This window comes from Juglans microcarpa x Juglans regia, chromosome 6S (genome assembly GCF_004785595.1).
Source record: "Juglans microcarpa x Juglans regia isolate MS1-56 chromosome 6S, Jm3101_v1.0, whole genome shotgun sequence".
NCBI lineage: Eukaryota > Viridiplantae > Streptophyta > Magnoliopsida > Fagales > Juglandaceae > Juglans > Juglans microcarpa x Juglans regia.
Window position 1 is genome coordinate 15,155,210 of NC_054605.1, and position 17,805 is coordinate 15,173,014.

The 17,805-nt window shown below is 35.8% G+C and overlaps 2 protein-coding genes across 4 annotated transcripts; both read left to right on the plus strand.

The window, feature by feature from the left end:
- Positions 1–1,257: 1,257 nt before the first annotated feature.
- LOC121237058 (tobamovirus multiplication protein 2A-like) lies at positions 1,258–17,044 on the plus strand. 2 transcript variants are annotated; one of them, XM_041133615.1, is made up of 8 exons: positions 1,258–1,285; positions 10,238–10,486; positions 12,011–12,110; positions 12,362–12,442; positions 12,519–12,623; positions 13,344–13,553; positions 16,741–16,906; positions 16,955–17,044. In XM_041133615.1, the coding sequence occupies exons 2-7, from the start codon at positions 10,248–10,250 to the stop codon at positions 16,846–16,848; spliced, it is 843 nt and encodes a 280-aa protein (XP_040989549.1). In that variant the 5' UTR covers positions 1,258–1,285; positions 10,238–10,247; the 3' UTR covers positions 16,849–16,906; positions 16,955–17,044. The 2 variants fall into 2 exon arrangements, with proteins under 2 accessions (XP_040989549.1, XP_040989548.1); XM_041133614.1 differs by lacking the exon at positions 1,258–1,285 and adding an exon at positions 9,475–9,626 and having other exon boundaries at positions 10,123–10,486.
- LOC121237059 (tobamovirus multiplication protein 2A-like) lies at positions 1,285–6,137 on the plus strand. 2 transcript variants are annotated; one of them, XR_005934864.1, is made up of 7 exons: positions 1,285–1,534; positions 3,136–3,235; positions 3,487–3,567; positions 3,645–3,749; positions 4,779–4,988; positions 5,862–6,025; positions 6,077–6,137. XR_005934864.1 is itself a non-coding variant. In XM_041133616.1 (6 exons), the coding sequence occupies exons 1-6, from the start codon at positions 1,296–1,298 to the stop codon at positions 5,967–5,969; spliced, it is 843 nt and encodes a 280-aa protein (XP_040989550.1). In that variant the 5' UTR covers positions 1,285–1,295; the 3' UTR covers positions 5,970–6,137. The 2 variants fall into 2 exon arrangements, 1 of the variants encoding a protein (XP_040989550.1); XM_041133616.1 differs by having other exon boundaries at positions 5,862–6,137.
- Positions 17,045–17,805: the final 761 nt, after the last annotated feature.

The window sequence follows — 17,805 nt, forward strand, 5'->3', positions numbered from 1 at the left end:
ATTTATGTGAATGAAATAGCTAAAGATTAAAATTTTCTTATATTTATAAAAAATGTTATTTACCTTTAATGGCTATATTTGGATGTTGAATTGAGTTGAGATGATAAAATATTGTTAGAATATTATTTTTTAATATTATTATTATTTTAAGATTTGAAAAAGTTAAATTGTTTATTATAGTTTGTGTTAAAATTTGAAAAAATTATAATAATAAGTTAAGATGAATTTGACTTCCAAATGAATCCTAATCTACTGAGGACGCTCTGAAGAGAGTATAAGATTACGTTTAGATGTTAAACTGAGTTGAGTTAAGATAATAAAATATTATTAGAATATTATTTTTTAATATTATTATTATTTTAGAATTTGAAAAAGTTGAATTATTTATTATATTTTATATTAAAATTTAAAAAATTTATAATAATAGATTGAGAATAGTTTAGTAACCCTAATGTCATTTCAATTTTCGTATGTCGAATCGGCTACCTGGGAGTCAAAAATAGAAGTGCGGAAAGACAAGTGCCAAGCTGGCTACAAGAATGGGGGGCCACCTTATGTTCCACCTTTGAATTTCTGGACTCACTCTGTGTTTTCAGAATTCGGAGAAGGAAAGGAGAACAAAAAAGAGCTTGCCCGAAAATCTTTGTGGAATCGGCGGTTCTATCTGTAAGTTGTAAGATTTCTACGCATTCTCTTTTCCTTCTCTGGTGTTTCTGGTTTTAGTTAAGAAAATATAACTTCTAGTATTCTCAGATCTAATTATTTATTCTTCTTCTTCGTTTTCGTTTTTCCTTCAGTTTCTTTTTGGTAAATGGGTATTTGCATGCATTGCATCGTGACCCGGATGCTCGGGGCTTAATTAGATTTTCATTCCACAATGTTCGTTGACATATTTGCCGAAAGCGTAAAGAAAGGAACAATCTGGAAGTTGGAATTGAATGTTTTTTGGGCTCTTGAAACTTTTTTTTTTCACAAAAAAAAAAAAAAAAATTCTTGTTATAGTTGAAGCTCGACTAAGCCTAATGGTTGGTTCATTGTTTTATGGATTAATCCAAAACTGCTAAAATCTAGTCAATCTTCTTTCTCTGCCTTTTCCGAGAAAGAAATAGGAGTTTAATTTATAATATATTGATTCATTACTCATTTTTAATTTGATTTTTACAGATTTTGTAACAGTTACGTACAAGCAATTGATCTTTGGGTAGTGGCGGACTTGTGTAGAAGATATTGCCAATTGGATTGAATAGTGAAGACCGATTGGATTTTGATCAAAGGGATTGGAGGTGTTGTGAAGAATGGCATGCAAAGGGTGCTTGGAGTGCCTATTGAAGCTTCTTAACTTCTTGCTGAGCCTTGTGGGTCTGGCCATGGTTGGCTATGGGATTTACTTGCTGGTTGAGTACAAAAGATCTACCAGTAACACCCTTGTGGCCTCAGATGTGAGAGGCGATGAAAGCTTGATACTGTTCGGCCGACCACTAATCATGGGTGTTTCTCTGTCGAGTAGTATTTTCGATGACCTGCCGAAAGCTTGGTATGGCTGCTGCTCATTTTGGCGAAAATTTATCTTTGATTTCTGATTTTTTCAAAGTTTTGGCTTCGTCAAACTTATTGAATATCTGCCTTATCAGTTTATTTCAAAATGTGACTTGATGGAAAATGCAGAACTGAGTTTGTGTGCCATATTTTGAATGAACAGATCTTTTATACCTCAAACTCCTCGAGTTCCATTTGATTTTTTGAGGGAATGAAGGGATCATGGTGAAAAGTCACGTTTGAGATTCTCCTTCTTTTCTGCCATTCTTTCGAAAGAACAAAGGAATATATCTGAAATGGGTTTAATTTTGCTTCATAATTGTTAACGTAATATTTGATCCTTACATCTTAGCATCGATGTCTTAAAAAATTTATTAGAGATACTCTTTTTTCAGTTTTAGTTTTCATTTTTGCGTAGTGAAAACCTGTTGCAAGATCTGCCTCACAAGTGCTTGAAACTTCTTTGCTACATTGGCCTTTAACTTATGTTTTCCTATGCGTAAATTTTTTTATAGCATTTGATTCCTGGAAGCAAGTATTGATCTTGGCTTCAATCTCTCTATAAATAATTCCAATACCTTTTCAAAATATATATAGGCTACTCTTTGCCTCTGTTTCATAGGCTTCAGAATTTTTCCTTGTTTACTGGATGGTGAGAAGATATTGAGGCTGCCCAAAACATAATGCTTCTCTAAATCTCACCTTGGGTAGGTGAAGTATGATAGAGGTGAATATCTTTTTTGAAGTACATCGTGTCAAGTCCCACATTTATTTCTTACTTGGTGAAATTGGACTTATAATGATTTTAGAAAGCTCAAATTGTAACCTTTGTTTTTATAAGTAATAAGATATTTTATTGATATAGAATAGGCATAGCCCAAGTACGATGGTAGTATACATGTGATTACACCTAGTTAGAAACTAACAACAATTATAAGGAAATCATGAAAATTGAGACCATTAAAGTCTATAACAATTGCCCACAAAAGCTCAAATTGTAACCTTGACAAGTTCTTTTTGAGTATAATCCCAATGTGATTTTGTTTTTCCATGGGTCATTACGAATGGTATCAGAGCTGAACTACCGATACCATGTGGCGATGGGGCACTCAGCAGAACATGGGCCTTGACTAGGAGTTTTGGGATTTTAGTGGGGGAGAGTGGAATGTCCTTACGTCTTCATATATATATATATATATATATATATATATATATGAAAAATGCTAAATGTACTTAAGAAAAATTTACAAAAAATTTACTTCTCCACATGTCAGTTATTGATATATTGAAAATCATAAAATTTAAAATTTGAAATTTGAATTTCAAAAGAAAACTAACAAAATGAATCTTGTAAGTAAAAGTGTAAGTAAAACTATAAGTACATGTAGCACTACTCTATATATATATTTCCACAACCATTAGTTACTCTCTTTCTTTTGTCATACACAGACACAGAAAAGCACACGTAGACACACTGTGGAAAAACCTGTACTGGTACCTAAATGTATGCATATTCACGTCTTAAATCTATTCAGACAACAAGACCATATCTATGATTCAAACCCCTTGACTGAAATTATTTGCATAATGTATTTGCAGGTTCATATACTTATTTATTGCTATAGGAGTTATTCTCTTTGTCATATCTTGTTTTGGTTGTATCGGAGCTGTGACACGGAATGGATGCTGCTTGACTTGTGTATCCAAATAACTCATGCATTTATCTTAATATTGATAGTATTCATTTATCAAAAGAGGCAAGATATTTATATCCGTGTTTGTCCATCAAGGAATAATTTCAAATGCAACTGTTTTATGCACCACAGCCATAAATGCTTCTAATGTGTCATGCATCATGGAATGTAATAAAAAAATCTGATGCCTGATAGGCTGCTCTTTCGAGATGCTCATTTTTCTGTTATGATTATTGGTTTCCTTAAGCCAAGATAGTACTCAGTATTGGTGATCCTGTTGATCTTGGTAGAGCTGGGATGTGCAGCCTTCATATTTTTTGACAAAAGCTGGGAAGAAGTGAGTGTTTTTTAATTGATAATTGAAATTTAAGATAGTGCATTTTGTCATCTAATAAGTTTCGAGTTCAATTGTAGGAAATTCCAACAGACAGCACTGGAGATTTTAACTTGATATATGACTTCCTGAAAGAGCAATGGAAAATTGTAAAATGGGTTGCTCTTGGAGCTGTTGTTTTGGAGGTAAGCATGACATGATTGCCTTTTCTTTTCTTTTTTTTTTTTTTTTTTTTTTTTTTTGAATTATGATTTTCATAATGTCAAAAATCGCACGTTGACAATGTTGGCGTAGTCTATATGGACTCCATTTGATGAAGTGGAAATACAACTGAGATAAAGATGCAAAGAATTTTGGGATGATGATATTTCTTGGGTAGTGCTAGGGGTCCCGACACATTGTCCCGATAAGTGTTATCTGCTTTTTTTTTTTTTTTTTTTTTTGCTTTTTTTCATGCATTTTTTTAATCCCTTAAAAAATTTTTAAAAAATACAACATCATTAAACAAAACTTCCTTAATCATGAAGTTAAAAAAAAAAAAAAAAAAAGATAACAACAACAACAATTGGGACCCATTGTCGGAACAATGTGTCGAGACCCATAGCATTTTCCATATTTATTTTTCCAAATTGCAGGAATTTACCTTTTCTTGTCTTTCCTTTTGTAAATGGGAAATTTAACTAATTGTATGAAACAAAATCAGTAGTCCATTTCTAGTCCCTAACTTGTAGCTAGGTGTTCTCTTTGTATACCTCATGTGTACTTGGGTTATACTATTTGCTTCTATCAATAAAATCTTATTTTACCCATCAAAACAAAAATCAGCATGCAACTTAGTGGAAATCTGTTTTCAAATGCACCTAGGCTACACGAAGCATGCCAGGCACTTTAACAACACCGCCTAGAGCAGAAGATGCTTGGTGACATGCTGGTAGAGCCTGTGACTGTAATCACCTATATCTGCTTTGGAGCTGCCCTGTGGGCTGGCATGCCATCTTGACCCATCCTCTCTAGAACTTGGAAGAGAAAATTTGAGTTAAGGTATTTATATTGGTGCGAATAAACTAACAAGGAATTATTGAGATGGGAGTGATCTTTGTACGTGATTTGAATCTGTCTGTCTGTCTGTCTCTCCCTCTCTCTCTCTCTCTCTGAGATAAGTGATAAGTGATGGACAATTGGCTACTTTATTTGGATTTTCCATGGAATTGCAGGCACTTATATTCTTGTTAGCGCTCGTGGTCAGGGCAGCAAACAGACCAGTAGAATATGACAGTGATGATGAGCTCATTGCCCCACGGCAACAGATTAGGCAGCCATTGATCAATAGGCCACCAGTTCCAGCTGTGGGTGTACCTGTTTCCAGTGCCCTTGACCAGCGTCCGGGAAGAAGTGATGCTTGGAGTGCACGCATGAGAGAAAAGGTATGATCTGTTCTAGCAGAAGATTTTCTTCAAATATTTTCGTTAGCATGTTGCGGGGTGTCCATCTGGCAGTCTTGGAGGGTTTTCTGTGGCAGCACAACTATTGACCATCGTAAAATACACCAGTTTTAAATGATAGCTGGATTTATCATCAAGTAATCGCGAGTCAATTCTGGCTTATGTGATGCTCTCATTCATCCTCTGTTATTGAATTTAATGATGGTTGTGGAAAATTTTAACAATCTTTCTAATTTTTGCATTCTTCCAGATAATTCCATATTTCTGCATTAGTTTTGTTTCCTGAAATGCTCCTCCTTTCAAATTCCTTCTCTGATATTAAATATTATATTCATTGAATTTCTGTGTAATATGTTTGTCAGTGTAGCTTTGCTGATTATTTTATAAATGTTCCTGATTGATTTGCAGCACCCAATTGAACCCTTTGCGAAATAATCCTAGGCTGCTAAATATAAAGTCTGATTCTTAAATATCTAAATTTGTATATTTTAGTTGAGTAGGAGTCAGCTGCCATCTAGAAGTAAATTGCATGATAATTGTCCTATCAGGACTATTGTTGGTGCAAATATATATGGTATGACATATCGTCAACTGGTAAAGAGTGTATAAAACAAGGGTAGTTTTTAAGAGTCCAAATCTCATTGGCAGAAAGGAAGAGAGGAAAAAAAAAAAAAAAAAAGGAAAAGGGGTCCTTCAACGTGCAACTTGCCAGTTTTGATAGTTGGCATTTAAAGTGCAAAATTCCTTGTGATGCGGGTGGAAAATCTATTTATCCCTTATTAATACTTTCTGGGAATGACAATCTCTTGCATTGATAATTCCACTGATTTGCTTTTTTACTTCTATGTAAACCAGTATGGACTGGATACCTCCGAGTTTACCTACAACCCATCCGAGTCACACAGGTTCCAGCAAGTTGCCACGCAGCCAGCCGAAGAAAGGAGCCGTTGCAGCATCATGTAGTGAGTTGATAAATTTTGTTGGGTTGGTCTTGAAGACGGCTGTCATGGACAATTATGTTGTAACTAATTCCAAATCTCTCCGAAGCTGATCTTTTTCTTTTTGTTGAGTTTTGTGATGTTTGAGGTTCTGTTCTTGTTCCCCAACATTCTCCCTCGTTTTTGTAATTCAGAAACAAACATTCTTGTCAGATGTATTACCATTTGGTGTGTACAATCTGTACTGCCAATCTGCCATAGTAGGGTCCTTCTTGTGGAGTTGCAGATGAGCATAGTTGATTGATGGAGTTATGAATAGTTCTGCACAGTTGCTTTAATTTAAAGAAAGAGAAGAAATGATTTCTTATCTACAGGAGAGCTTTATGCATTGTTCAACTGAAAGTATCAGTGGCATGTATAGGTGTTGAATCCATTTGGATCCTAGGTGTTACCAACATCTGTCTGGCTTGTTTATTCATAAAAAAACTCAGGTTTCTTCATAGGATGCAAAACCTAAGAAATTAAAAAGAAACATAATTTTGATGTTTTGTAACGTGAATGGTGTCTTCGGCTTTGTGGGGGCCTCTTCCATTGTTCATTTTGCTTGGTGCCACAAAGCAAATACTCCATTAACATCCTAGGGGCCCTTTGAAGGCATCCATACAGAAAAGTATGGTCTAAAAAGTTGGACAATGCAGGAAGAGCTCAAATAGTGGAAGGGAGCTGAAAATGATTTGGTTTTTTTTGGGAGGTGGGGGGTGTTTCTTTTCCCTGCTGCATCTCATTGTGGATGTTCCTTTTACAGAGGTGACCTAATTTATGAAATAACAGGGTTTATGGTAGCAACTTGTGCAAATAATTTCTCTGGACCATCAGACTGGGAGAACTTCCTCTTAAATTATCCAATGTGCACTTGCAATAAACTCTGTCTAAAGTCTACGCACCTTCAAGATTAGTTGGGAGTTCGTTCTCGAACACCCAATATCATTAAAAAATAATAATCCATTTATGGAAAAAAAAAACTCAAAAAATCGGATGTGCATGGAGAAGCATGTGCAGTGCACGGCACGTCCAATTATTTACATAACATACTTTTGTATAGGCTCTCTCATAGCAAGAAAATGATAGGGTTACTATTCTCTTTCTATTCATTTACTACTATTTTTATATTTGATTTTTTTTTTAATTTTTAATTTTACTTAGTGGTTAAAGAAGTGATTATTAATAAAATTATATAATTTTTTAAATTTTTTTCTTAATGATTAAGGATGTTAAAAAAATACTTAAAAGAAAATGAATATAAAAAACTTGAAATTAACTATAAGTAGTACATGAGTAGTAATAGGGTAATAATCCTCTGACTGCCCCTCATAGCATAGTCGGAATATATAATAATAAGGGTTTATTTTAATTCTTTGGATTGTGATTTTTATTTGATTAGGTATTTTTTTAATTCAACTTCCATTATTTTTTTTGGTCGGTTTTTATACTCTTTACCTGAACTCCTTGACCGTTGGTTGTTGTCGTAGAACGACCGTTACGGACCGTTTTGGATTATCTCCCGCCAGTTTTTTTCGCGAGGGACCCAGTTCTTTCTAGCTACGTGGAAAAAAAATGTATGGTAACAGTTATTTAATTTTCTTTTATTATTTCAAGAGAAATGATTTGTAGAAGTTCTAAATAGACAAGCTCCATTCAAGTCTTTATAAAAAAATGACCTCACCTTAGAAAAGTGTAAAAAAAACTATTATTTATTAATGGGATCCATTATTTTACAAAAGGCTTGTATGAGACTTATCTATTTGGGACTTATATTTAGCATTACTCTTATTTTAAAGTGAAAACTCCTTTATATTTTTTAGCTATATACTACTTTTTCTGAAAAATAAAAATAAAAAAATGATATTTACAGTCATAAAGTATACAAGTTTCATACAAACTCTTAAAAAAAAAAATACGAAACTTATATTAAAAAAATTAATTTTTTAATAATGAACCTAATTTCTTCTAAAAAATATTACAAGAAACTTACGCACTCTATAGTTGTATAAAACATTACTTCAAAAATAATAAATGTATGCATGCTAAAATCTCAATGTGACTTTTTTAAATTAGCTATCTCTCTCTATAATAATAAAATAAATAATGCTACATGTAATTGTAAAGTATGTAGACGCTATACAGTCGCTTTGAAAAAGAATTGAATCTGCTATTAATTTTTTTTTTTCATGTGGGTCCCGTTCACTTTTCTCAAAGTAATTACGTGACGTTTGCGTACTCACAATTACAACTATAATTTCTCATACATAAAACTCGTCTATCAATCCAAATTAACTTCATTTTCAAACACAAAAACATTAAGATATATACAACATCAACTCCATGGTCATATCCAACAACCTAGAAATCAAAATAATGCAAAGTTAATTTAGAGACGGCTTTTCACTAATTTCTCGGTTTTCTCTCGATACGCTCTCTTCATCCCAGAGAGCCTCCAGGCAGTGCATAGGCACATTTCAAGAGGCTATAGCCCTTTAGAAAAAATTGTATTTTTAAAACCATTGAGTCAAAACTCGACATAATAAATAATAAATAAATAGCCCGGTTTGCATGTTCAGATAAGATAGTTTAAGCTATACTTCATCTTTAATCTGCCTATCCAAACAGCAAAATACAAAATTCTAATCCCTAATTTTTCATATATTGCTGTAGTAACACTACAATAACGATATAGTACCGTTACCGTTGTTTTGCTACAAAGTTTCATCTCCCTCTATAATGCCGTTACAGTAATGCTAATTACCACATTTTTAATATATATAATTTTTTATTAAAATTTTTTTTATTTTATTGAAATATATAATTAGAAAAATATATTTTAAATTTTATAGAATATAGTATAATAAATAAATCATAATTAGAATAATTTCGTTTAACAAAAAAAAGAAATGCGTTCATATTTGAGAATATTGAAATAATCAAGTTCAACTACAAAAAATATATTTTGAGAAAGTCAAAATATTTATGAGTTTTTAAATTAATAACAGATATTACTTATTTTTAATATATTCATAATATTTTCCACCTAATAATTAAAAATACTTTCAATAATTGGTGAGACTCATCATTTTATCAAGTCTCTAAAAAGTTAAAATTATCTCATTTTATTATTCAAACACATTTTTTTTTACAAATCATCTTATTTCATCTTAACAATTAACTCAAACTGTTATCGGTTCTTATGTTTTCTCTCTTTCAACTCAGAAATATTTTATAAAAAAAAAATCAGAAAAAAAAAACTTAGTACGCCGTCGTTTAGCTCATGGCCAGTTATTTCCTATCAAAGGAAGTCAATCAGGCGCCGCCCAAACCGACAAACTGGAAGATATGAATTGACACAATTAGCCACAGAAATACGTTTAGATGAAAGCTCTACGAGTAAGCATACATATTAATTAGGTTGTAAATCGAGTATAAATGTAATTTCGAATAGTTACCTAGCAGTAAAAAATACAAGTGCTTAAAGGCAAGTGCCAGCTGGCTACAAGAATGTGGGGCCACTTATGTTCCACTTCCACCTTCGAATTTCCAGACTCTCTCTGTGTTTTCAGAATCATCGGGAGGAAAAGGAAAAAAAGAAAAGGAGCTTCCTTGCAACCCGAAAATCGCAGCGGTTCTATCCGTAAGTTCTAAGCTTTATACGCCTTCTCTTTTCCTTATCCGTATTTCTGGTTTTGGTTAAGAAGATATAAGTTATATTGTTCTCAGATCTAATTATTTATTATTTTTCTTCTTTTTTTCGTTTTTCTTCTATAGTTTCTTTTTAGTAAATGGGTATTTGCATGCATCTCATCGTGATCCGGATGCTCGGGGGTTAAGTTTGATTTTCGTTCCACAATGTTCGTTGAAATATTTGCAGAAAGCGAAAAAAAGGGGGAAATCTGGAAGTTGAAATTGAATTTTTCTTGGCTATTGAAACTTTTTTTTTTTTTTTAAATTATTGTTACAATTGAAGCTCGACTAAGCCTAATAATGGTTGGTATATGGCTTGTTTTTTGGATTAATCTGAAACTACTGAAATCTAGTCAATCTTCTTTCTTTGGCTTTTCTGATAAAGAAATTGGAGTTTAATTTCTAATATATTGATTCGTTACTCATTTCTAATGTGATTTTTACAGATTTTGTAGTAGTTATACGTACAAGTAATTGATCGTTGGGTAAGCGGCGGATTTGTGTAGAAGATATTGGCAATTGGGTTGAATAGTGGAGATCCATTTGGATTTTGATCGAAGGGCTGTGGAGAATGGCATGCAAAGGGTGCTTGGAGTGCCTATTGAAGCTTCTTAACTTCTTGTTGAGCCTTGTGGGTCTGGCCATGGTTGGCTATGGGATTTACTTGCTGGTCGAGTACGAAAGATCTACCAGTAACACCCTTATGGCCTCAGATGTGAGAGGCGATGAAAGCTTGATACTGCTCGGCCGACCACTGCTTATGGGTGTTTCTCTGTCAAGTAGTATTTTCGATGACCTGTCGAAAGCTTGGTATGGCTGCTGCTCATTTTGGCCAAAATTTGTTTTGGGTTTCTGATTTGTTCATAGTTTTGGCTTCGTTAAAATCATTGAATAAACTGCCTTATCTGTTTATTTTGAAATGTGACTTGATAGAAAATGCAGAACTGAGTTTTTGTGCCTGATTTCGATTGAACAGATAATATATACCTCAAATTTATTGAGTTCCATATCATTTTTTGAGGGAATGAAGGAAACATGAAAAAAAAAGCCACGTTTGAGATTCCCCTTCTTCTCCCTCATTCTGAAAAAACAGAATATATCTGAAATGGGTTTAATTTTGCTTCATAATTGTTAATGTAGTATTTGATCCTTACTTCCTATCATTGATGTCTTAAAAAATTTATTAGAAATATTCTTTTTTCGGTCTTAATTTTCATTTTTGTGGAGTGAAAACCTGTTGCAAGATCTGCCTCACAAGTGCTTAAAACTTCTTTGCTATGTTGGCCTTTAAACTGTTACATCTTCCCTTGTAAATTTTTTTATAACATTTAATTTCTGGAAGCAAGTATTGATCTTGGCTTGAGCCATTAGATATTGGTACAATCTCTTTATAAGTAATGCCAATACCTTTTCAAAATACATATAGGCTGCTCTTTACCAATGTTTCATAGGCTTGAGGATTTTTACTTGTTTACTGGATGGTGAAAAGATATTGAAGCTGCCTGAAATGTAATGCTTCTCTAATATCACCTTGGGTAGGTGAAGTATGATAGAGGCGAATGAGTATCATAAAAGTACATCATATCAAGTCCCATATATATTTCTTACTCGGTGAAACTGGACTTATAATACTGATTGTAGAAAGCTCAAATTGTAACCTTGAAAAGTACTTTTGCAGTGTAATCCCAATGTGATTTTGTTTTTCCTTCGGTCATTACGAATGGTATCGGAGCCAACCTACTAACCCCATGAGGCGATGGGGCACTTAGTGGGACATGGGCTTTGACTAGGACTTTTGATTTTAGTGGGGGAGAGTGGAATGTCCCTACTTCTTCATATATATTTATATATCTATTCCCACAACCTTTAGTTACTCTCTTTCTTTTGTCATACAGACACACAAAAGCACATGCAGACACAGTGTGGAATTGGATTCAATTTCTATTGGAATTGGATTTCGCGTGATGTAGAACATGCATTTCTCAATACCCACAGCCAAATTGGATTGAATAATAATAATAATAATAATGAAATAAGCAATCTTAAGTTATTACTAGTAAAAATATTACTGTCGACTATCTCTGTCGATTCTTTAGAGGTAAAAAATCATTTCACGTGAACATGTCTCTGGTTGTCTTCCTTGCATCTATTCGCTATGTAGGAAAGGTTGTGATTTTATCAATTTAATTTATAAGAAAAAATTTGGATTCATTTTCTTTTCTCATACTGATATCTAGATGTATGCATATTCGTATCTTAAATCTATTCAGACAAAAAAGACCATGTCTATGCTTCAAACCAATTGACTGAAATATTTGCATAATGTATTTGCAGGTTCATATACTTATTTATTGCTATAGGAGTTATTCTCTTCGTCATCTCTTGTTTTGGTTGTATCGGAGCTGTGACACGCAATGGATGCTGCTTGACTTGTGTATCCAAATAACTCGTGCATTTATCTTGATATTTGATAGTATTCATTTTTCATAAAAAGGCAAGAGATTTATATCTGTGTTTGTCCATCAAGGAATAACTGCAATGCAACCGTTGTATGCACCACAGCCATACATGCTTCTAATGTCATGCATCATGGAATGTAATAAAAAAAATCTGATGTCTGATAGGCTGCTCTTTCGAAATGCTCATTTTTCTGTTGTGATTATTGGTTTCCTTAGGCCAAGATAGTACTCAGTATTGGTGATCTTATTGATCTTGGTAGAGCTGGGATGTGCAGCCTTCATATTTTTTGACAAAAGCTGGGAAGAAGTGAGTGTTTTTAATTGATGTTTGAAATTTAAGATGGTGCATTTTGTCATCTAATAAGTTTCAAGTTCATTTGTAGGAAATTCCAACAGACAGCACTGGAGATTTTGACTCGATATATGACTTTCTGAAAGAGCACTGGAAAATTGTAAAATGGGTTGCTCTTGGAGCTGTTGTTTTGGAGGTAAGCACAACATGATTGCCTTGTTTTCTTTGAATTATGATTTTCATAGTGCCAAAAATCATGTGTTGACAATATTGGCTTAGTCTATATAGACTCCATTTGATGATGTGGACATACAACTGAGATAAAGACACAAAGAATTTTGGGATGACAATATTTCTTTTTCCAAATTTCAGGAATTTACCTTTTCTAGTCTTTCCTTTCGCAAATGGCAATTTTACTATTTGTATGAAACAAAATCAGTATCCATTTCTAGTCCCTAACTTGTAACCAAGTGTTCTCTTTGTATACCTCCTGTGTACTTGGACTATGCCTATTTGCTTCTATCAATAAAATCTTATTTTACTCATAATAAATGATAAATAAATAAATCAGCATGCAAGTTGGTGGAAATCTGTTTTCAAATGTACCGCTACATGAGGCTTTTGCGCTTCAGCATGCCTGGCACTTTAACAAACTGCCTAGAGCAGTAGATGCTTGGTGACGTGCTGGTAGAGCCTGTTATTGGAATCCCCAATATCTCGTTTGAAGTTGCTATGTGGGCTGGCATGCCATCTTGACTATTTCTGGGGACCAACTGACAAGGAATTATTGAGATGGGAGTGATCTTTGTACATGATTTGTGAATCTGTCTGTGGCTCTCTCTCTCTCTCTCTCTCCGAGATTAATGATAAGTGAGGACAATTGGCTACTTTATTAGGATTCTCCATGGATTTGCAGGCACTCCTATTCTTGTTAGCGCTCGTGGTCAGGGCAGCAAACAGACCAGTAGAATATGACAGCGATGATGAGCTCATTGCCCCAAGGCAACAGATTAGGCAGCCATTGATCAATAGGCCGCCAGTGCCAGCTGCAGGTGTACCTGTTGCCAGCACCCTCGACCAGCGTCCAGGTAGAAGTGATGCGTGGAGTACACGCATGAGAGAAAAGGTATGATCCATTCTAGCAGAAGATTTCCTTCGAATATTTTTGTTAGCATGTTGCGGGGTGTCCATCTGGCACTATTGACCATCATAAAATACACCAGTTTTAAATGATAGCTGGATTTATCATAAAGTAATTGCAAGCCACTTTTGGATTATGTGATGCTCTTGTTCATCCTCCATTATTCATCCTCTATTTATCGAATTTAATGATGGTTGTGGGAAATTTTAACAATCTTTCTAATTTTTGCTTTCTTCCAGATAACTCCATATTTAAGCATTAATTTTATTTTTCTGAAATGCTCCTCCTTTCAAATTCCTTCTCTGATATTATCATATATTGTGAATTGCTGTGTAATTTATGTTTGTCAGCGTACTCTTTTCTGATTATCTCATAAATGTTCCCGATGATTTGCAGCTCCCAATTAAATCCATTGCAGAATAATCCTAGGCTGTTAATTTTTTTTTGACAAGTAAAAATATTGTATATATCAAAAGGAGAAACCAAGTACACTGAATGTATACAAGAAAACACATTGCCAAAATGACCCAACAAGCCCCAAATGACCCAAAAAGCCCATAAAAAAATCAACCCAAAGTACATTAGACCCGACCCCAATCCCTTGTTTCCCTTAAAACTAAAACTCTACCCGAACACCTTGATTCCCGTCTTCACAATGCCCTCCCTTTAGATTTCCCTCTAGTTGAACTACCACCCTTAGCGTCGTAGTTGATAACCGAAAAAAGACGTTGTAACTCCCTACTTTTCTTGAAGCTTGATTTGGTTTCAAGTGTGCGGCTTGTCTCGATCGCAGTAATTAGTTCGTTAAATTGGTCTTCACATCCTCCATGTGAAATTTCCACGAACTGCTGAATCTCATTAACTTTAGGCAGAATCCAATCCGCTATTGGAGGAAGAAAGACCAGGGGAGCCACAATATCCTCATCAAACTGCACTCCCGACTCTAGACATTCCTCTACACAAGGCACCAACGCTAAACCTATTGGTTCTCCAGTAACTCCATTGGTTCTCTCCAATGGTATCGGGTCCCCATTGGAGATTCTGGGGTGACAGTAAGTTCCTTCACCTCTGGGGTGATAGCGGATCCTACATCTCCTTCAGACCTCAGCAGTACACCATTTTCTTTCAACTCTGACGAGGGAGCCATAGTTTCTTCAGAGACCAAGGGTGTAATACCGACTATCGATCTATCCTATGTTACATGAGGCGAATGACATTCTATTACTGATGTCTCTACACCAATACCCGATGTAGACCCCGCTTCAAATAACCTAGATTTCCTTTTGACTCGCCATACTCTCCTGGATCTAGTTATAGGGACGGCTGAATTCGATCTTCCGTTTTCTAAGTTTAAAGGATTCGGGCCTATCATGTTTCTTACCACCCTGTTGCCTCCAGCTGAAAGTCGGTCTATTTTTGTAAACAAGAAAGTTATCGCTGCCTTCAACTTGACAAGTTGGGTTTCCATCTCCTTTAGAGAATTGTACATCTCGACAAGTTGGTCCTGAGGGGTGATTGGCAGACCCCCCACACTCTGAACCCCCGAAGCATGTCCCGTCTTTAGAGTTGCTGCATAGGATTGCGTCGCCACCGAGGATGTACTTGGGTCTTTATGCACCTCCAAGTTCTCCCTCCTTGCCACACCACCTGCAGCACCTTGTCCTTCCAAGCCGTCATTCCCTCTCTTGCCGAAGGAACAATGACGCAACACCTCTCCCCCCCCCCCCCCCCCCCCCCCCCCCCCCCCCCCCCCCCCCCCCCCCCCCTTGCCCCCTTCAGGAATGAAAATAAAATTCCTCCTCCCCCACCACCATACTCCTCCATCGCCATATAATGTTCGCGAGCATTCGAGCAGCGATACGCTGTGAAACTGCGTCGACCTTCCCTGACAGTGGAGAAAAAATCTTGTTTCTTATCCTTAGTGCACTCTTCTATGGCCTTGGCCAGCCACTGTACTGTTGTCGAACCCAGAACCAACTTAGATATCACCTTTCGACTCCTTTCAGTAATGGCCAACATGCTCCCCTCCTTCACCAATGTAAAGGATTTAGATTCTATGACCAACTCCATAGAAGAACCCATACTGACCCACTCCCCTTCTTCAACAACCATTCATCATCTCAAAGACAGATCAGAAAACCGTTGGGAGCTGCAAGCACTGCACTGTTGCCTGGACTCCAGGTCGTGGTCACTGCAAGCACTGGAGAGTTGTCTTTCCAGTTGCAAATCGTGCTCACAGGAGACACCGGAGTACTCACCGGAGCCTTCAAAGTCGACGGCACAACCAACGGAGCCTTCGGGAGGATTCCCGGAGTACTCTGAGAGACAATACAACAATATCTAGGACGCCGGAGGTTGGACCGACGCCGGACGGCCCTCAGCGAAGTCGTCGAGGTCCATTGGCTTTATTTGTGACGACGGTGCGATGTGTTGCACCGGCAAGGATGGGAGACGGCAGATCGGGTTCCTTAGGGTTTTCACGCTTCGTAGTGTTTTCTCTCTCCTCTAAACCGATGTCGCCGGCCCTCAGGGAAGTCACTGGAGCCCGTCGACTTTGTCTGTGACGTCGGTGAGAGGTCACTCGCCGGCAAGGCTGGCGGCGGTTTCCTTAGGGTTTTACGTACGGAGAGAAATTTTTTGAAGACAATTGAGACTGCTAAATAAAGTCTGATTCTACTCTTTTCTGATTATCTCATAAATGTTCCCGATTGATTCGCTAAACCCATCGCAGAATAATCCTAGGCTGCTAAATAAAGTCTGATTCTTAAATATTGAAATTTGAATATTTTAGTTGAGTAGGAGTCAGCTGTCATCTAGAAGTAAATTGCACGATGACTGTCCTATCAGGACTATTCCTGTGCAAATATATACGGTATGACATATCGTCAAGTGGTGCAGATAGGATAAAGGAAGGGTAGTGCAGATAGGATAAAGCAAAGGTAGTTTAAGAGTACAAATCTTATTGACAGAATGGAAGAGAGAGAAAAAATAGAAAGGAAAACGGGCCCTTCAACGTGCAACTTGTCAGTTTTGATAGTTGGCATTAATATTGCAAAATTCCTTGTGATTTGAGGGTGGAAAATGTATTTATCCCTTATTAATACTCTCTGGGAATGACAATCTCTTGCATTGCTAATACCAGTGATTTTCTTTCTTACTCTATATAAACCAGTATGGACTGGATACTTCCGAGTTTACCTACAACCCGACCGAGTCACACAGGTTCCAGCAGGTTGCCACGCAGCCAGCCGAAGAAAGGAGCCGTTGCAGCATCATGTAGTGAGTTTGATAAATTTTGTTGGGTTGGTCTCTGAAGACGGCTGTCATGGGCAATTATGTTGTAACTTCCAAATCTCTCCCAAGCTGATCTTTTTCTTTTTGTTGAGTTTTGTGATGTTTGAGGTTCTTTTCTTGTTCCCCAACATTCTCAGACTCACCCGTTTTTGTAATTCAAAAACAAATTGATCTTCTTGTCAGATGTATTTTTTTTTTTTTTTTTTCAATGATTCTGAGGCTCAACTATTTTCATGAAGTCTCCCTGAGTGCGATTTAGGCAAGGACTGCTGTATAAGTAATTAATATAGACTTGGGAAATTATAAAAGTAGTAAATACATATTCGAATCAACATATTATAAAGGGTTTTACTATTCATCAGTCACTAGTAGTATTCACCCTCACACTCTAAATCTGACAGGTTTTTTTTTTTTTTTAATCATAAGGTGTGGGATAGTGAATAGTGGCTATTGTAAAAGGATACACAAAACATGAGAAGATTGTCTCCTAAATTTTGGCACAAAATAACATAGTTATGTCACACACACGACAATCAATTAAAACAAAAGTATGGTTATAAGACGCCCACAGTGTCAATTCAAAGAAGGGCATATACAGACATTTCCTCTCATTTTCTTTCTCTTGAAAAAAGTTTTCATTTTCGTACAGCGAAAGTTAAAAGGACTTCACCTTGTCCGATCCATTGTCGTTCATATTCCCCTTTTTTTTTTTTTTTTTTTTTTTTTTTTTTTTTTTTTTTTTTTTTTGGGCTTTATCCTTAATTTGATGAATTCGCTCATATTGTACCGCATCAATTATCTTTTTCTTTTGTTTTGACAACAACCAAAAGCTCTTTGGTCCAAACGCATGCACAAAGTAGAGATCAGAGTGGTTGCAAATGGGGTTTAGCTGATCTCTTTGTTGAAAACGAGAGTTAAGATGTGGGGCTTTTAAGATACGTAC

Excerpts from the sequence above, each read along its gene's own strand:
- LOC121237059 (XM_041133616.1), top strand. The coding sequence starts at position 1,296 with ATGGCATGCAAAGGGTGCTTGGAGTGCCTATTGAAGCTTCTTAACTTC. Across the intron at positions 1,535-3,135 it reads GATGACCTGCCGAAAGCTTG|GTTCATATACTTATTTATTG; the intron begins GTATGGCTGCTG and ends ATGTATTTGCAG. Across the intron at positions 3,750-4,778 it reads TTGGAGCTGTTGTTTTGGAG|GCACTTATATTCTTGTTAGC; the intron begins GTAAGCATGACA and ends ATGGAATTGCAG.
- LOC121237058 (XM_041133615.1), top strand. The coding sequence starts at position 10,248 with ATGGCATGCAAAGGGTGCTTGGAGTGCCTATTGAAGCTTCTTAACTTC. Across the intron at positions 12,111-12,361 it reads ATGGATGCTGCTTGACTTGT|TACTCAGTATTGGTGATCTT; the intron begins GTATCCAAATAA and ends AGGCCAAGATAG. Across the intron at positions 13,554-16,740 it reads GTACACGCATGAGAGAAAAG|TATGGACTGGATACTTCCGA; the intron begins GTATGATCCATT and ends TATATAAACCAG.